At 25.3% G+C, this 19,071-nt stretch overlaps 1 protein-coding gene across 11 annotated transcripts in view; it reads right to left on the reverse strand.

Moving 5' to 3' along the window:
• LOC127285523 (cell adhesion molecule Dscam2-like) overlaps positions 1-19,071 on the reverse strand; it is a 163,185-nt gene that overhangs the window by 26,042 nt on the left and 118,072 nt on the right. For 10 of the 11 annotated variants that reach the window (XM_051311599.1, XM_051311598.1, XM_051311601.1 and 7 more), the window contains 6 exons: positions 14,267-14,446; positions 11,047-11,194; positions 7,425-7,723; positions 5,483-5,631; positions 5,202-5,356; positions 4,825-5,006 (listed from right to left, as the gene is read on the reverse strand). In XM_051311599.1, the coding sequence (XP_051167556.1) occupies positions 4,825-5,006; positions 5,202-5,356; positions 5,483-5,631; positions 7,425-7,723; positions 11,047-11,194; positions 14,267-14,446 (1,113 nt within the window). The remainder of the gene's footprint in view (positions 1-4,824; positions 5,007-5,201; positions 5,357-5,482; positions 5,632-7,424; positions 7,724-11,046; positions 11,195-14,266; positions 14,447-19,071) is intronic. The other variant, XM_051311600.1, reaches the window with a different exon arrangement.

A 19,071-nucleotide genomic window follows, 5' to 3' on the forward strand; every position in this document is an offset into this window, starting at 1 on the left:
ACCATAACAACAGTTATCATAATAACAGTTACCGTAGCAATCGTTACCATAGCAATCGTTACCATAACATCAGTTACCATAGCAATCGTTACCATAACAAGAGTTACCATAACAACAGTTACCGTAGCAATCGTTACCATAGCAATCGTTACCATAACAAGAGTTACCATAACAACAGTTACCGTAGCAATCGTTACCATAGCAATCGTTACCATAACATCAGTTACGAAAGCAACAATTACCATAACAACAGTTATCATAATAACAGTTACCATAACAAGTTACCATAACAACCGTTTCCATACCACGACCGTTTTTTTTTATTAGCAACCGTTGCTAAGGACTTTTTTCCTTAAATGTTTTTCAAAATTTTATTTATATGTTGGATTTTTGTAATATATAATAAAATAATAATAATATATAATAAAAAAAAACTGCAAATTTCTTTGTTGCATTCTGTAAAAAAGTTAGTAAAAACCAAAAATAATTGATTTAAAAATTGTTTAAATAATAATTTAATTTTTATTCTTTTTCGGTATTTATAGAAAAAAAATTTTATATATGTTTTTTTTTTATTTTTGAAAAATTCCTAAAATATTGAAGAAAATCGTTTGCCTAAAAATTTGTTAAATTTAAAATAGTTTTTTTTTACAAAAAATTTTGAAAAAAATTGTAGATTCAAATTTGAAAATGGTGTCTGATTATTTAGCGTGGAATACATCATTTATATATATATATACACACACACGAAAGTTATATTGCCCGAAATCTTCTTATATATAGTGCTCGCGAAATATTTCACTTTCGCAGAATTCTCGATGATACTCTCTTGAGCGCGCTTGAGAAACTTCTGGACTTTAAAGGAGGATTTCAACATTTGTTAGAAAGACTTAACATAAGCCAAGTGAACAGTTGCAGGTCTACACTTCATTTTTTCTTTTCAGTTTTTTTTTCTTTTCTTTTTTTTTTTTTTTGAAAAAGTACTAAAGATGAAGAGAAAACGCACTAGCAGAGAGCTAGTTGATTGATGTGCTGTAAAGCTGATATGACTGTACTCGCTTTAGAGAGTAATTTTAGTTTAAAATACCAAAAAAGAAGATTTGTTTGAAATTCTTAATCTTCCACTCTAAACGTACTTTTTAAGTGTACTTAATAATTTATAAAAAGTGTTTCCAAGGTAATTTTCACGTTTAAAAAAGTTAGTGAAGAAATTATTTTTTCATAATGCTTTTTCCTTTTTTTCCCACCACATTAGTTTATTTATACCTATTTTATTAATGTTAGTTTTTTTTAATTTATTAGAAAACAGTTGTTTTTTTATTAAGGTAAAAAAAATAAATAAAATATTAAAGAAAATGGTCTACTAATTGTTTCTTTCTTTCTCTCTCTCTCTCTCTAAAATAATAATTATTGCTTGATTTCAAACTTCATATATATATAAAAGAAAAAAAGGTAGCATGAGTTTAAGTTAATTCTGTTAAAGAAAAGTTGTATTTGGGTTTGAAACCATGCTCATTTAGAAGCTTTCATCTAGTTTATATTCAACCGAAACTTCTACTTGAAACGAAATAGAAAAATATTACCACCGTAAATGAATTCTCTTTATACGGGAACAATTTTTTTTTTTAAATAAAAATCTCATTTTATCAAAAAAAAAACAGCTCTCGTCTTCTTTTAAAGTGGATTAATTACACGATCGAACTTTTAACTCTTTTTTTGCTGCTTTTCATATTATAAAAGTTTATTTTACCCATTTTTAACTATTTTATAAAAAAAAAAATAGAAAAATATTTTTTGAAACTAAACATTTACATTTTTTTTATATATTACACCGTGCGACAAATTTCAACTTTTTTTGACTCACAAAAAAATACAACATTTTCGGAAACTAGGATCAAAAAAAAAAAATACCCGTGTCTGGCCGTTTTACTAGATCAAGTCGTTTGTGGTTTTTAGGGGTGAAACAAACTCCTAAATGAAAAGTAAGAAGATATCTTTTAAAAATTAGTAATTTTTCATAAAACTTCGTATCTGAGGGTTTTCGGGGTCGCTGATTATTAATCTGCAGTGTAAAACGAGATATATTAAATTAATACCAACTTTAGGTACTAAATTGCATTTTGGTTCTATTTTAATACCTAAAGTCGGTACCTTCTTTTTACAGTTTGATGTCAAATTTTCAAAATGGCGGATCCAATATGGCGGTCAAAATTTTAAGAAGTTATTAATTTTGCTTCCTTGAGGAGGAAGCTTTGTAGTCCTTTCGTTGATAAAAATTTTCAAAGTGTCGGAAACAAATTTTTCTCTATATAGAAACATGTTATATGAGATCCTGATCAATTGTCCGGATGTATGTATGTGTGTATGGATCCCTTTTTGTTTAGAAGATAACTTTAACAGGTTTTAATGGATTTAGATAAAATTTGGTAGGCTCATTTATCATATTAATATCTCAAATTTGACCAAAGGATTTTAAAAAATACCCAAAAAAAAATTTTAGCGTCTTTTTTCCAAAAATTTTTTTTTAATCGAAAAAATTTTTAAATAGAAAAATTTAAGGTTATATATAATAAAATAGTATTCTTTACGTCAAGACAAATCGATCGGTATATATACAGTATAGTTTTAATTTAAATTTAAAGAATTAATGAAAGTTAAATAATCAAAATTTCACATTTTGGCTATAAAATTTTGTGATTATTTAAATTTAAGTTTATAGATGAAATAATTGTATTCCTTATATGAAAACAAATCGATTGGTATATAAAAAATTTACATTTGTGGTAAATTTAATAAATTATTGAAAGTTAAAAAATAGAAAATACACATTTTAGCTGAAAAATTTTGTATTTATTTAAATTCAAGTTTAAATATAAAATAATTGTGTTCCTTGTTTAGAAAGAATGTTCTCCTGGAAAATGAAAAAATCCCTTACAAAGTCAAATAAAATTAAACAGCATGTCTCTATTATTTTTTTAACTTCAAACAACACAAATTATCTTAAAAAAAACCTACAAATTGAACCCAAATTGTAAGAGAATAAGAATAATCTATTTTAATCGATTTTTTTCGAAAGAACGTGTCTAACGAAATATTTACTTGTACTACTGCTGAGTAATACTACTGAGAAAATTTCAAACATTTAGAATGTCTGGCTAAATATTTATTTGAACCACTGAAAAAATTTAGAAGTGCTTTAAAAGTATGACTCAAGGTCAAGGTCAAGTCAAGGTCATTCAAGGTCATTTGAAGGTCAAGTCAAGGTCATTCAAGGTCATTTGAAGGTTAAGTCAAGGTCATTCAAGGTCGTTTGAAGGACAAATCAAGAATGTCTGACTAAATATTTACTTGTATTACTAACAAAATTACAAACCCGTTCAACTAAATATTTATTTGTACTACTGAAAATATTGTTAACGTGTCTAACGAAATATTTACTTGTACTACTGCTGAGTAATACTACTGAGTGATACTACTGAGAAAATTTCAAACATTTAGAATGTCTGACTAAATATTTACTTGTTTTACTAACAAAATTGCAAACCCGTCCAACTAAATATTTACTTGTTTTACTAACAAAATTGCAAACCCGTCCAACTAAATATTTACTTGTACTACTACTTGTACTGTGGATAGAATGTTTTCCTGGAAAATAAAAAAATTCCTTACATAGTCAAATAAAATTAAGCATCATGTCTCTATTATTTTTTTACCTTCAAACAAAACATATTACCTTTAAAAAAAATCCTACCAATTAAATAACCAATTAAATAACTTCCATTAATTCTTTAAATTTAACTCAAATTTATAGGTACTCAAATGTTTATATTATTATATTATTTTTGTATGTTTATTTCAATATTAATGCTTTCTCCACGAGGAAGCAAATTTTTTTGCTGATCGTAAAGATGAAGCAAAATGTTCATGTAATGAACATCTGAATTTACAACTTGTTTTATTTTATATCCGCCATTTTGAATTTTGAAAATATAACATCTGATTCGACATCAGCGACCCCAAAAACTTCTAGATACCAAATTTAAAAAAAAAATTAATAACTCAAAATTTTAACCGTCATATTGGATCCGCCATTTTGAATTTTGAAAATCTTACATCAGATTAATAATTAGCCACCCCGAAAACCCCCAGATACCAAAGTTTTGTAAAATATTAATAATTTTTAAAAGATATCTTCTTACTTTTCATTTAGGGGTTGTTTTCACCCCTAAAAACCACAAACGACTTGATCTAGCAAAACGGCCAGATACGGGTATTTTTTATTTTTTAGATCCTGGTTTCCGAAAATATATCATTTTTTTGTGTCGGACGGTGTTATTTAAAAAAAAAAATGTAATTAATATTATTATTTTATCTAATTTGCAATTTTTTAAAAAAAAATTGTAAAAAAAAATTAAATGAAAAATGGTTTCAGCAAAGGATAAAGCAATTTTCCATATCTATACAATAGAGAGAAAGAGAGAAGATAAAATTTTAAATGAGAAAGTCTGTTAGGAAATTTTTCGAATGAGTGATTACGTGGAATTCCCGTGTAAAACCGTAAGGTTGAGATTCGAATCTTAAATAATAAATGTTATGGAAACTGAGTGAGCTCGGAGTAGCAATTTCGTTTAATGCAAAAATGTCACACGAGATCGAATGGAAAGGGATGTAAAAGAAGTTTGAGAGAGGGGGGATGGGGACAATGAAATGGAGGAACGGTGGAATTTACAAGTAGAGATGGAGGCGGCGTGAAAGGGGAGGAGAGAGAGAGAGAGAGAAGAGAGAGGAAAACGTTTCTCTATTACGGGAAGAAATTGTACTCACCATCCTCTAGAGTTTGCGCTATCATTGGATCTGATCCTGGCCCGTCGCCCTTGCTATTGAACGCCTTTACCACTATACTATATTGCGTGTATTTTCGTAGACCCGTTAGCCGATAATCGTACGAACCGTCTCCATTACTTGTGATTCTAATTCGTGTCTCATTCGCCAACTGCTCATCACTTCTGGAGAATAAAACTTTTTTTTTTTCTCTCTCTCTCTCTCTCTCTCATCAAGTTTATTTTATAATAAATTTTTGTCATATATTTATTTGTTTCAAATAATTTCAAATTAATTTTTATTTATTCCAAATAAAAATTATTTGCTTAAATAACAAAATTCGGCAAAGGTAAAAACAAAATTTTTTTTCAAAAACTCACCCTAAATTTGTAAAAGTGATAGCATAACCCTGTAATTCGCCATTCCAGAGAGAACGATCGGGAGGTTGCCAAGTGATTTTCATTTGCTGGGGACTAATTGGTTTAATGGAAACTTGTCTAGGTGGCCCACCAGGAACTTCACCTTGTGTTTGAACCTTAAAATATTGAGACGAAAATTTATCGATAAAATGGAATTTAGAAAATTTTTCAATTTCATGATAATAATAATAATAATGATGATGATAATGAATAATGACTATGATTGATCGATTGATACTGACATGAAGAATGTCGCTTGGGGCTGATGTTCCGAGATGATTTTCCGCAAACACCCGAAAGTGGTAGGTTGTCGCGGGTTTTAGCGGGGATACCAATGCAACCGTCTTGTCTCCCTCGATCATCTTCTGCGTGTTGTGTTCATGCCACACATCTTTTTCAATACCAAAAAATACAATTGCTTAAAATAATAAATTATTCAATGATTTTTAATTTCACATTTCAAAAAAAAAAAAATGCATCATTTTATTTTTTAATTAATTATTATTATAAATTAGTAATTAATTTATTAATCATTAGTATTAATTATTAATTAATTAATTAATTCGACAGACATTGATCCTGAAAAACGGTTTAAAAAAATATATTTCATTTTGTATAAGTGAAGTAAAATTTCATAGTTTGAATATATTTAGGGAGTTAATCAAATGTAGTTGGTTGAAAGCGCATCGGCTTATTTCACTGTATATCATATATGTTTCCTGAATAGAAACTGAAATCGAAGTGAAATTTAGTTACGCGACAGTCTTCCGCCCGTCAATTCTCATATACTATATATGAAGTTAAAGAGAAAATGCATGTGTGTGGTTGAAAAGGGAATTAGTTTTCTCTTATTAGTTCTATAATGAAACCACAATTTTTTATTTTTGATCATACATTTTATGATTTTTACACTAATGCAAAAATAATTACCGCGTGGAAAATAAATTCAGCTTCAAAAAATCAAGAATTGAAAAGAAATTTTTTTTCATTTATTAATAATTAAAAAAGTAAAATAGAAATTCAAATCTCTTTTTGAGAACATTTATTGTAAATATTGTATACAAAATCCTTTAATAGGAAAAATTTCTATATTTTGAAAAATAAGAATATGTCTAAAATATCGATAATGTATTGCTTCATCAAGTCCATATACATAAAGAGTTGCAACTATTCAGATTTATTCGACTTTAAAAAATTGGAGAAAAATTTGAAAAAAAATCCGCTGTTTACGATGAGTTGCAAAAAAAACAACTTAAAATCTATATAACTGTTTGTTTTAATTGAAAAAAAAAATTATAAAATCATACCAAAAAAAAGTAACGAAGAGATGAAAATAAAACTTTTTTTTTTTTGAATCCTTTTACATAAAAAGCATATGAATGGAAATTGAATTTTTTTTTCGATCTGAAGAAGTGAAATAAAGGGTTTCGTTAGAGGCATATTTTTCAATAATCAAACAATCCACTTTGTTTTAAATTGATTTTACCGCTTCTTCACATTACAATTTTTTTTTTGTTCCCCCTTTTTTTTTTTTTTTTGTCGATTCACTTGCCACTTCCAATATCTTTTGAGAATATCAAATACCAATCATATTGGAAATTATTGATTTTTTCATTTATTAACATTTACAAGTGGAACTCTAAATTTCTTTTATCGACAATTTTATTTTATGACAGAAAAATATTTTATTTTTCTTTTAATTATTTAAAAATCCAATTTTGACACGAAAAAAAGGAATAAGAAATTAGTTAAAAAAATTTAAAAAGAAAATGAATGTGAAAAATCAAATTGTAAATTTTTATATACGATTAAAAAGAATTGTTTTGGACATTTGATTGAAAGATTTATAAAATCACAATAAAATTGTCATTGTAAAATAAATTCATTTTTTTGAAATGAAAAAAAAAAACAATTGTTGTTATGAATAAAAAATAGAAATAAAAAAGAATATAATAGGTTCTGTAAACATAAAATAAATTTGATCCGATTTTCTTAGTGAAAGCAAAGAGAGTGGAAGAAAATAATAATAAAGTTCCTGCTGCTACTTCAAGTTATTGGATCCTTGGGCAATATGGATATGGACAATACCAATGAAAATTGTAGAGACATGAAAAATAAAGGAAGAAAAAAAAAAAGAGAGAGATAGAAAAAAAATATATATATATTATATTTCAAGTCACGTACCTTGAGCTTCTTTATATTGGACTACATATTTTGAGATTGGAGAATCAGGATGCAAGGAATCTGCGACACTTGACGGTGTAGACCATTCCAAAGTTATCGCTCGACTACCCAGTTCGGCCACGTGTAAATTTCGAGGAAAATTCGGAGGTTCTTGAACAAGTAGATGTACAGTGACTTTATCGTGACCGTAAGCGTTTCTTGCGACACACACATATTCACCACGATCGGCATGGCCAGCTTGAATAATACGTAATTCCGATACGAGGCCAAGTGTGGTGGGAGAATTTTTCACCGTGTATCTGGAAAAAATAATTGTTACACAATTTTTACAAAATCTACATTTTCGAAGTTTTTACACTGAAAAAAAACAAATATTTATTTATTTATATGTATACGGTCAGTGTAATTTTTTTCCAATACAAATTTTTTTATTATTTCAAACAAAATTTAATTTAAATAAATAATTATTTAATCTAAATAAACGTTGAGTGTATTTTAATTAAACCAAAATTTGGTTGTTTCAAACAATTTTTTTTAGTCTGCATACAATTTTAGATAAAACAAAAAATGATACAAATTTTTGAAAAATTTTGTTTTCGTAGTTTTTCCGTAAAGTCAGAATATGTTTATCAAATATACATAAAATTCGTGGTAGACCAACAAATTTTTTTTTTATTTCTACAAAATTTAATTAATTCATAGATTTCCTCTAAACTCTATATATGTCTCGTTGAATACAAATCTGAAATCAGATATGCAAATTTCAACATGTCGAACCAAATATCTGATTTCAAATTTCATATTCAGCGGCTCAAGGAAACCTTACAATACTATGACTATCATAAAAATTGAATAAAATTTTTTGCCTGACAATTTTGTTGCAGTTGATGACCTTTTATTTTAACGTAAAATTTAAAAATTAAAAAAAAACATAAATCAAATAAAGTATAAATATAAATAATTAAAATATTAAAATAACAAAAAAAATAGACAGTAAACGTAAAATTTAAAAATTAAAAAAAAAACATAAATCAAATAAAGTATAAATAATTATAAATATTAAAATAACAAAAAAAAGTAGACAGTAAACGTAAAATTTAAAAATTAAAAAAAAAACACAAATCAAATAAAGTATAAATAATTATAAATCTTAAAATAACAAAAAAAAAGTAGACAGTAAACGTAAAAGTTAAAAATTAAAAAAAAAATCACACAAATCGAATATGTATAAATAATCATAAATATTAAAATAAAAAAAAAAAATCCAGCAAGATTATCGGATAAAAGAAAACCAAAAAAAAATATTTAAAAACTGCCGGTACAATTTTCTAATAACGAAAACCTTGTTGAATTATACACTTAAATTAAATCTACTCTACATAAAGTAATTTCCATAATTATTCATGAAATTTAACATATGAATACTAAATTGAATAACTTGAATTCATATAAAAAGCAAAAAACTTTTTTTTATTTCCTTTTATATTATATCAAATATTTGAAATTTAAACGACATTTCACGTAATTAAAATATAGAAAAACAATTTTTTTTTCCAAAAACTATGTTTCACAGTGAAAATAAAAGAAAAAAAAAAAAAAAAAAATGTTAATGAAATTATTAATGATGGAAGAATATTTGAAAAATTGAAATCTATTAAAGTGAAAATAGAAGAATTTAGGTGCAAAAAAACACGTTCGTCTGGGGCATTGTGGAAATGATGGACTCTGCGCGAACATTGGAAAGATGAGTTTCTATACACTGAAATGGACACTTACATTCCTTCTAAAGCATCGCTGCAGGAAGCGATGGGAAAACAGGAAAATAAATGTGAAAATACTTTTTCGTGTATATATATATATATAGGACGTAAAATCGACATTTTTATGACGGGTTATACTTGCCAATGCGAAAGAGCTATACGTGTCGTAATTTTTATTTTCCAAGCTAGACTTTCACTTAATTTTTATCACTTGATCGATAATTCATGTCGATTTCAATCGATTTTATTACATACACACTTTGAGGAAACCACTGTCCGACTATCAATGTACCTATATATATATCGCGATTGTTCCAAATAAGTATAAATTTACTTTACTGTCGCAACATAAAAATATACTTTCTTTATTTATATTAAGTTTTATAACAAAAATGGGAAAAATTCTAATTTATCACGATTACAAAAAAATTACTATAACAGGGTTACGACAAAAAATTTAATTTTTCCTTGATTTCCCATGATCCGTGGCAAATCAAAAATTATATCATTCAAATATAATAAATATTTATTTAATTAAAATAAAAATTATTTCATCTAAATATAAATATTTATTTTTATTCAAATAAATTTTATTTGTTTCAAAAAAAATATATATATCTATTTTATTCAAATATAAAATTTAATTAACACCAAAAAAAATTTTATTCGATTAAAATAGAAATTATTTGGGCCTAATATATGTTTACTTGATTCAAATAAAAATTAATTGGTCCCCTTAAATAAATAGATTGCTCATTAATTAGCATGATGTAATAATAATAATAATAATAATAATAATAATAATAATAATAATAATAATAATAATAATAATAATAATAATTCAATATAAAGTGAAAAACTCGTGAATATATATATATATAATCACAGAAAATTAAAAGGCATTAAAATAAGCTGCAACGCTTATTATTTTAATGCAATTTTACTTATTTGAATCCATTTTGGTATTAAAATAAGCAAAATTGGATTAAAATAATAAGCGTTGCAGCTTATTTTAATTTTCTGTGATTTTACCGGAGTAGAAATTTAGACTCTCTATAAGTTCTCTAAAAACCTCCTTTTATCCTCCTTTTATTCTCTCCAACACTTTCATACCCTCTTTTTTCGACCTCGAATTTGCAAAAGTGGAAATATCTGCTATATTGGAGGCTGAAAGGAGGGTTTAAAGATGACTAGAGAGGCGTAAAAGAGGTTAAAAAAACGAAAAAATAAAATTAAAAAAATGTAAAAATTGGATTTTTTTTCTTATGGACATTATTTATTGACCCTATTGAAGATATATTTATTGGTCTTTGTCGTAATACTATAAAACTTTTATAGGAGGAATAAAATTTCGAAAAATTCAAATTAAGAAAAAAATTCCAAGACCTCTTTTCAACCTCTAAACATGCAGATTTGGAAATAAGCCTTTTCAGGCTGAAAAGTGGCTGAGAAAATCGAGGGTGAAAAGAGGGAAAAATTTCGACTCGGGTGTAGTCAATTTGAACACTCAAAAAAATAAGTAGTAGATTTGACTATACTTTTTAACTACCCTGTATAGTACAATAGGTCCTCAACTTAATTTTTAAAGTTGTATTAATTACTAAAAAGTAGTTAAAATAACTAAGAATGTAGTTGATATAATAAGATTTCGGATAAATTTTTTTCAGTGAAATTAGTTTTTTGTCAAAATTTTGCAGCCGCTTTTCCAAGAAGAGGATTTTACATTTTGCTTGAATAAATTTTCATCTGATAGAGAGTTTCTTGGACTTGGGAATCTGTATATGTAAATCCAAAGGGAGAAGAACGTATATATATATATATAGAGATACGTAAAATGGAAGTGGTGTAAATTGGATACAAACCTATCATCATAAGTAGTTCCAACAGTACTTCCACGAGTTCGCCAACTGAGATCGAGTGGTGCATCTCCTTCGGCTTCACAACGTAAAGTCACTTTCTCACCTCGTCTCACTGATTCCTCTCTACTTCGAACGGTCACCGAAGGTCCTGCTGTTTTAAGAGATTACGTTTTCATATATATACACATACACAAAATCTCACAATCGAAATACACCTTTACTATATATATATATATATACTGCGGCAAAAAATTCTCTTATTGACATAAATCAACCCGCACTACTCGAAAAGCAACGACTTTAATACCATGTCCCTCAAGAGTAGCTCGAGGCTTGTATAGAATCTTTTTCTTTTTCCTCGATATATGTTCCTTAATTGAGTATTAACTTTCCCACTTAACAACACGAGTGACAATTTCGAGAGAAAAATATATATTTTTTTTTATTTCTTTACAGACGACAAAATTGAAAGGAAATTGTTTTCTACTAATGAGGCACTTTTTTTTCCCTCTCTTTGTATTTCTATTATAAAAAAATCATACCAAAGCGATACTTTTATATATAATATTATTATATTATATATATAATATGCCTAGCAACGATTGCTATACGAATATTTTTTTCACCTAGCAACAGTTGCTTTCAGTAGTAAAAGATATTTATAATCAGACAAAGTATTATAAATAATTATCAAAATATCGATTTCAGTAGTAAAAAACAATTTTAGTCAGACATATTTCTTTAAAGGTTTATAATGTTTTTGAATTTAAGACTTTGTTATTTCTCAGTAGTAAATATCAGTTTTAGTCAGACAAGTATTTAGTTTTTATATTCGTCAAAGAAGATAGTTTCAAACATACACAGAAAATTAAAAGGCATTAAAATAAGCTTCAACGCTTCTTATTTTAATCCAATTTTGCTTATTTTAATACCAAAATGAATTAAAATAACCAAAATTGGATTAAAATATGAAGCGTTGCAGCTTATTTTAATGCCTTTTAATTTTCTATATAAGTGACATAAGTGTTATTAATAAAAAAAAATTTCTTTCCGCAGTCAGAATGTCAAAAAAATATTTTAAATTTTACCATCAGTAGAAAAAGTTAGTTTTAGTCAGACAGACATAATGTTTTAAATATTAGTAAATTTTCATTATAGTAAGAGTCATTTATAATCAGCCAAAGTATCATATAAACATCACTCAAAAATATTGTTAACAGTAGTAAAAGACAGTTTTTGTCAGACAACTTTTTTTTAGAGTCTTACAATTGTTTTTATATTCATTTATTTATTTTTCAGTAGTGAAAGAGTGTTTTAGTCAAACCAATACTTTCAATGTCAGATAATATATAAGTAAAAAAAGGTAAGTTATAGTCAGACAAATTAAATTTTTTTCTTGAAAATTTAATATCAGTTGTTAGATTAAGTTTTAGTCAGACTTTCTGAATTTTTTTTTATCTCTTATGTCAATAGAAAAAAGTAGTTTTAGCCAGGAAAATATTTTGTTTAAAATATTGGTAATTTTTCAGTAGTAAAAGTCAGTTATATTCAGACAATGTAACATAAATAGTAGTCAGAACATTTACTGTTAATTAAAAAAATAAAATAATTAATAAATTAAATAATGTTATATCAGTAGTAAAATATTATTTTTCAGTAGTAGATGTCAGTTTTTGTCCAGGCATGTTGTTTTAATTTCAACCAATATAAGAATAAGTAGTAAAATAGTGTTTTAGTCAGACGGATAAAGTTTAAAATTATTGTAAAAGTTCCAGTATTTGTAGAAAATTAATAAATTCAATAATAATAATAATATTTAACAATAGTAATAAAAATAATAATAATAATAATAATAATAATAATTATAATTATAATTATTATTATTATTATTATTATTATTATTATTATTATTATTATTATTATTATTATTATTATTATTACATTTAATAATTAAATAAAAATTATTAAAATAGTATAATACTCTCACAAGTGGTATATAATGTATGTGGGAAAATTTTTTTCATTACAATAGTGGCAATGATTTATAACAATAATTATTATTATTATTATTGCATACGTGAGGAATATGTAGTGCCCTGTTTGTATTCAGACTGGTGTAGAATTTCTGGTGTGCGGTATTGCTATGACTTGTGCGACGTGCTGAATGCAACCGCATAAGTACGTGAAACAAATGTGAGTACATAGAATAGATAGCACGTGTATATTCAAGTATTCATGTGACGTTTCTATGAAGATGGTGAAATTTACTGTAAAAGGGGTCGAGATACCTTCTCTCATATAATGTATATATATATAGGCTCACTGCGCAATCTAAGAAAACGCACATATATACACAGAGATACACAGTATGCTCTCTTCAAAAGTTTCATTAAATATAATTTTCTTTAAATCTAACGCTCTTCCTCTCATCATCATCTTTATGAAAGCAAAACACAATTTTTTTTTTTATTCACCTTTTCTTTTTAAACAGCAAAGAAAATTCTCATCAGTATCTGAAAATGAAGTCTTTCAAAAAAAAAAAAAAAAAAACTCATTTTCAATATTTTTCTATTTTGACTGACGATTTTTTTAATTTAAAAAAAAAACTAATCGGTGTATATAACAATCAATAATATAATAAAATTATTTATAATAATAACTATTACTTATAGTTTTTCCATCTAGTATAATAATATTTTGTAAAATAATTTTTAATAAAATTATTAATCCAGGAAATTCTGAAAAAATTATTTTACAATTACTGGATAAAAAAAAAAAGAGGTATTTTTTTTTTATTAAAAATAAAATAATTAAACTTTCATCTAAATTTCAATTTAAAAAAGAAAATTTAACGATATAAAAATGTTTTCGTGGTTTTAGATGTCTTTTTTTTGTGTGGTAAAGATTTTTCCTCTATATTGTAGAAAAAGTGCGCCTCATGCTACTCTGAAGGTATAAAGATAGATTTTCAATTTTGTTGCAACAACATTCAACGTGCCACAACATGTATAGTAGTTTGATGTATCGCGTCTTTATACATATATATATATATATATATATATATATATATATATATATATATATATATGTATACGTATATAATATTATTGGAACAGGACACCCAAGAATTTTTATCCCTCATATTTGCAAGCAGTATATATATACATATATGTATGGTTATATGACAGAGATAGAATATATAAATTCTTCGTAAATATTTTACCATGAACTGTTAGCTGAATGAGTTTGCTGAGACCAGGACCAATGCCATTGGTTGCCTTGCATAGGTAAGAGCCACTGTGCTCTCGAGATACCCTTGGGATCACCAACGACCCATTTGCAGCAACTCCAGCTCCTTCGGTACCACCATAACCAAGTTCCCTATAGTCCCCTGGATTCTCACCTGAATATTCCAAAACAAAATGACACGTAAATGTGATCGTAAAAAAAACCCTCAGCACGAAGAAAAAGAATACAAAAAAAAACACGAACATTCTGTATATTACAAAATGACCCTCGTGTGAATATTTCTTTTTTTTTCTCAAAATTTTACGACATGAAGGAATTTTTTTTATAGTTTTTTTGTTCTTCCTTTTTAATACTTGAATAGTCCCTCGATACAGGACTTTTAATCGATCGTTAATTTTTTAATTTTTCTTCATTGAATTTTTTATTTCTTTTTATTATTTTTTTACATTTATTTTTTCTTTTTTTTTTATTAGTAGTGAAGGCATGTTTGACTCAGACACAAATTGTCTTTATACTGGATATTCTCTAAATTTAAATTACTGCGAATTCGTTAATTAATTTAAATAAGTGAAAATTTCTACTAATTTTTAGTCATTTTTTCTCTGAAACTTTGGTGAAAATTAAAATACTACTAAATCAAATAGTAATATTTTATTGACAATCAATAAAAATTCTACTAATTTTTAGTTATAGTAATAGTAATATTTTACTAATTAATGAAAATTTCTACTAATTATTAGTTACACTTATAGTAAAATTTTACTAAAAATTAGTGTAAATTTCTATTAATTTTTAATTATACTAATAGTAATATTTTACTAAATAGTGAAAACATCTACTAATTTTTAGTCATTTTTTCACTGAAACTTTGGTGAAAATTCAAATACTACTAAATCAAATAGTAATATTTTATTGAAAATCAATAAAAATGCTACTAATTTTTAGTTATAGTAATAGTAATATTTTACTAGTTAATGAAAATTTCTACTAATTATTAGTTACACTTATAGTAATATTTTACTAAAAATTAGTGTAAATTTCTATTCATTTTTAATTATACTAATAGTAATATTTTACTAAATAGTGAAAACTTCTACTAATTTTTAGACATTTTTTCACTGAAACTTTGGTGAAAATTAAAATACTACTAAATCAAATAGTAATATTTTTTTGACAGTCAATAAAAATTCTACTAATTTTTAGTTATAGTAATAGTAATATTTTACTAATTAATGAAAATTTCTACTAATTATTAGTTACACTTATAGTAAAATTTTACTAAAAATTAGTGTAAATTTCTATTAATTTTTAATTATACTAATAGTAATATTTTACTAAATAGTGAAAACATCTACTAATTTTTAGTCATTTTTTCACTGAAACTTTGGTGAAAATTAAAATACTACTAAATCAAATAGTAATATTTTATTGAAAATCAATAAAAATCCTACTACTTTTTAGTTATAGTAATAGTAATATTTTACTAATTAATAAAAATTTCTACTAATTATTAGTTACACTAATATTTTACTAATGAATGAAAATTTCTACTAATTATTAGTTACACTTATAGTAAAATTTTACTAATTAATGAAAATTTCTACTCATTATGAGTTACACTTATAGTAAAATTTTACTAAAAATTAGTGTAAATTTCTATTAATTTTTAATTATACTAATAGTAATATTTTACTAAATAGTGAAAATTTCTACTAATTTTTAGTCATTTTTTACTAAAAAAAATTAGAAAAAGAAAAATTCTACTTAATCATACAGCAATATGTTATTAAAAAAACAGTAAAAATTTCTACTAATTTTTAGTTATATTAATAGTAAAATTTTACTAAAAATTAGTGTAAATTTCTATTAATTTTCAGTTACAATATAATAGTAATATTTTATTAAAAATAATTGGAAATTTCTACTAATTTTTATTCATTTTTCACTAAATTTTCATTAAAACAAAAATTACTAAATAAAATTGTAATATTTTACCGAAAAAAAAAGAAATTAATGAAAATTTCTACAAATTTAAAATTGTGAAAAAATGATCACTAATTTAAATTAAGAGATTATGTATGTACATAAATAAATATAAAAAGTAAATGTCAGTTTTACGCGTGATAAAGTTGTTCGACTTATCGTTTAACCATTATGGGATAAAAACCTTTTCTGGTGGAGGACATTCGTTTCCGATTTATTATTAAAGTCGCAAGCACGTTCAATGGGTCACAGAAAAGGAATATTTCCAGCTTTTCATTCCTTTCGAAAAATGTCTTTGATGAAGTATATGTGAGATGGGCAAACTCTTTTCGTTGCGGCTACTACTCCAATTTTTCGACAGACCATTCATTTATCAAAAGAAAAACCATTGTGTACCCATATAAGTTTTTTTTTCTTTCTTTCTTTCATTCTATTTTTCATTCAGAGATATACCATATTCTAAAAATTTATTTTAAACTATTTTTTCTATTCTATATATTTATATCTTTTGTGATGGATATTTCTATTATTCGATATTTTCTATTCTATCAATTCAAGTTGTTTCGGAAAATGTAATATTGATTGTAAAAAAAAAAACCGTCGGAATTTTATGATTCATTATACTTGAAGTCAAGATGCAGATGTCGATATAAATATAATTGGCTAGCGGAAAATATTGGATAAAGAAAACTGAAGTGGATTTATATTTTTAATATAACAAAGAAAAAAATTTTGAAAAATAGATTGAAAATTTTTTTTTTCCTTTAATTAAATAATTGACTATTGTTAACTATTTTTTGATGAGGAATATAATTTTTATTTGAAAATAAAGAAAAAGTAAAAAATTCAATATATTTTTTTAGATCAGTAGTAAAAGTCAGTTCTGGTTAGACAAAAAGTTGTATTTATTATTTAAGTAGTAAAATAGAAATTCGGTCAGACATGTTATTAAATTAACAAAATTAGTTAAAAGTTAAAAAAAAAAAATAATAACAACAGTGGTGAGTAAATAAAGTCAGTTTCAGTCAGACTAGTTTTTTCAAAACTTATAATATTTGTACCAGTAGAAAAATACAGATTTAGTCAGACAGGTTTTTTTAAAGACTTATAATTATTTGAATTTAAAAATTTCTTATTTTTCAGTGATAAATATCAGTTTTAGTCAGACAAGTTGTAAATTCTTATAACTTATTTATTTATAAAAAAAGACAATTTTAGTCAGAAAGCAATTTCTTTAGCAGTCAGAATGTCAAAAAAATTCTTTAAATTTTAGAATCAGTAGAAAATATTAGTTTTAATCAGACAGATAATGTATTTCAAATATTCGTTATTTTTCCGTAGAGTCAGTTAATTTATCTTACAAATTTTTTAAAATACTGCCATCAGTAGTAAAAAACAATTTTTGTCAGACAATTTGTTTTAGTGTCTCACTGTTGTTTTTAAATTGAATTTTTTTTGTGCTAATTTTTCAGTAGTAAAAGTCAGTTTTAGTCAGACCATAGAATTTCTTTTGTGAAAATTAAATATCAGTAGTTAGATCAACTTTCAGTCAGACAAGATTAAAATTATTTTTATTTAACATCAGACAAAATTAAATTTGAATTTAATTATAAATTTTTTTTTTCATATAACTATCATCAAATATAAATTTTTTCCTCAAGTTTTGCTTTTTAAAACAAATGATTATAAATTTTTCAATATATTTTTCTGGTTAAAATTGGATAGTTTGTTATTTAAAGTAGAATAATATTTTTTTTTTTGCCCCTGATAAGTATAGCTTGCAGGTTTTGTGAAACTAGTCTTGCAAGATACACCTCGCGGCAATAGTGCAAGTGAGCTAAAGCACGTCAGGAGCATATCACGGATGAAAGTAATCTTCTCCCTTCAATATATAGATATAGAGCGAAGAGCTTATTTTCGGTTTGAATGAAACCGCTGAGAGTGTCGATCAGCAAAATTTCTGATGGAGATCGACTGAATTTCCTCTAGCTTGAATTATTATGAGTCAATGAAAGCAGGCATTACCACGCGAATGCTTCATGTTCATGTAAAGACCATCCCTCTATCCCTCCTCCCTCTCTTTAAGATTGTTGAAGGAACTTTCCAAACAAAAGAGCCTTTCGTTGTATAACGTGGCGCGAGCGAAATCGAAAAACTAGCCTCAAGCAAAATCTTGAATAAAAAAAAAAAAGAAAATCTCTTCGCCAAATCTTTCCTAGTAAAAGAAATAAAAAAAATTCCCCATTTCTTAAAAAAAAAACAACTCAAACTTTATGAAGAAAAATTATCTTTTTTTAATTATAAATTAAAAATTAAATTTCAAAAAAAAAATTCATAATGAAAAAATTGTACACTTTTTAAAAAAATTTTATATTATCCATTTTTTTAATCCTTTATATTAAATTACTTTTATCCAAAAGCAAAAAATATATGTGAAATATCATATTCAAATCGATTAATATTAATTATCATTTGAATATTAATGAAAATGGAACAAAGAGAGAAATTTAATATTCAAGTTATTTTATCGGGATTTTAGCTGCTTTTATTTTTGAAGTATAAAACATGAATTGACTCTCTCTCTCTCTTTCTATTGCTTTGAAAGTTGCCTAAAAGCTTTATTTTCCATCGATCTACATTTGATGATAGAAAGAGAGAGAGAGAGAGAGAAAAAAACACGAGAGAGAGAGAGAAAAGACGACTGAATTGCAGAAAAAAAAACGCAATTTTCTCTTTGTGATCAAAGGCGAAAAATTTGATGAAATTCAGTTTTATTTCTAGGTCAGATTTACGTTT

The sequence above is a fragment of the Leptopilina boulardi genome, unplaced genomic scaffold (assembly GCF_019393585.1).
Source record: "Leptopilina boulardi isolate dan_hultmark-lab unplaced genomic scaffold, ZJU_Lbou_2.1 LbouV2_333, whole genome shotgun sequence".
Lineage (NCBI taxonomy): Eukaryota > Metazoa > Arthropoda > Insecta > Hymenoptera > Figitidae > Leptopilina > Leptopilina boulardi.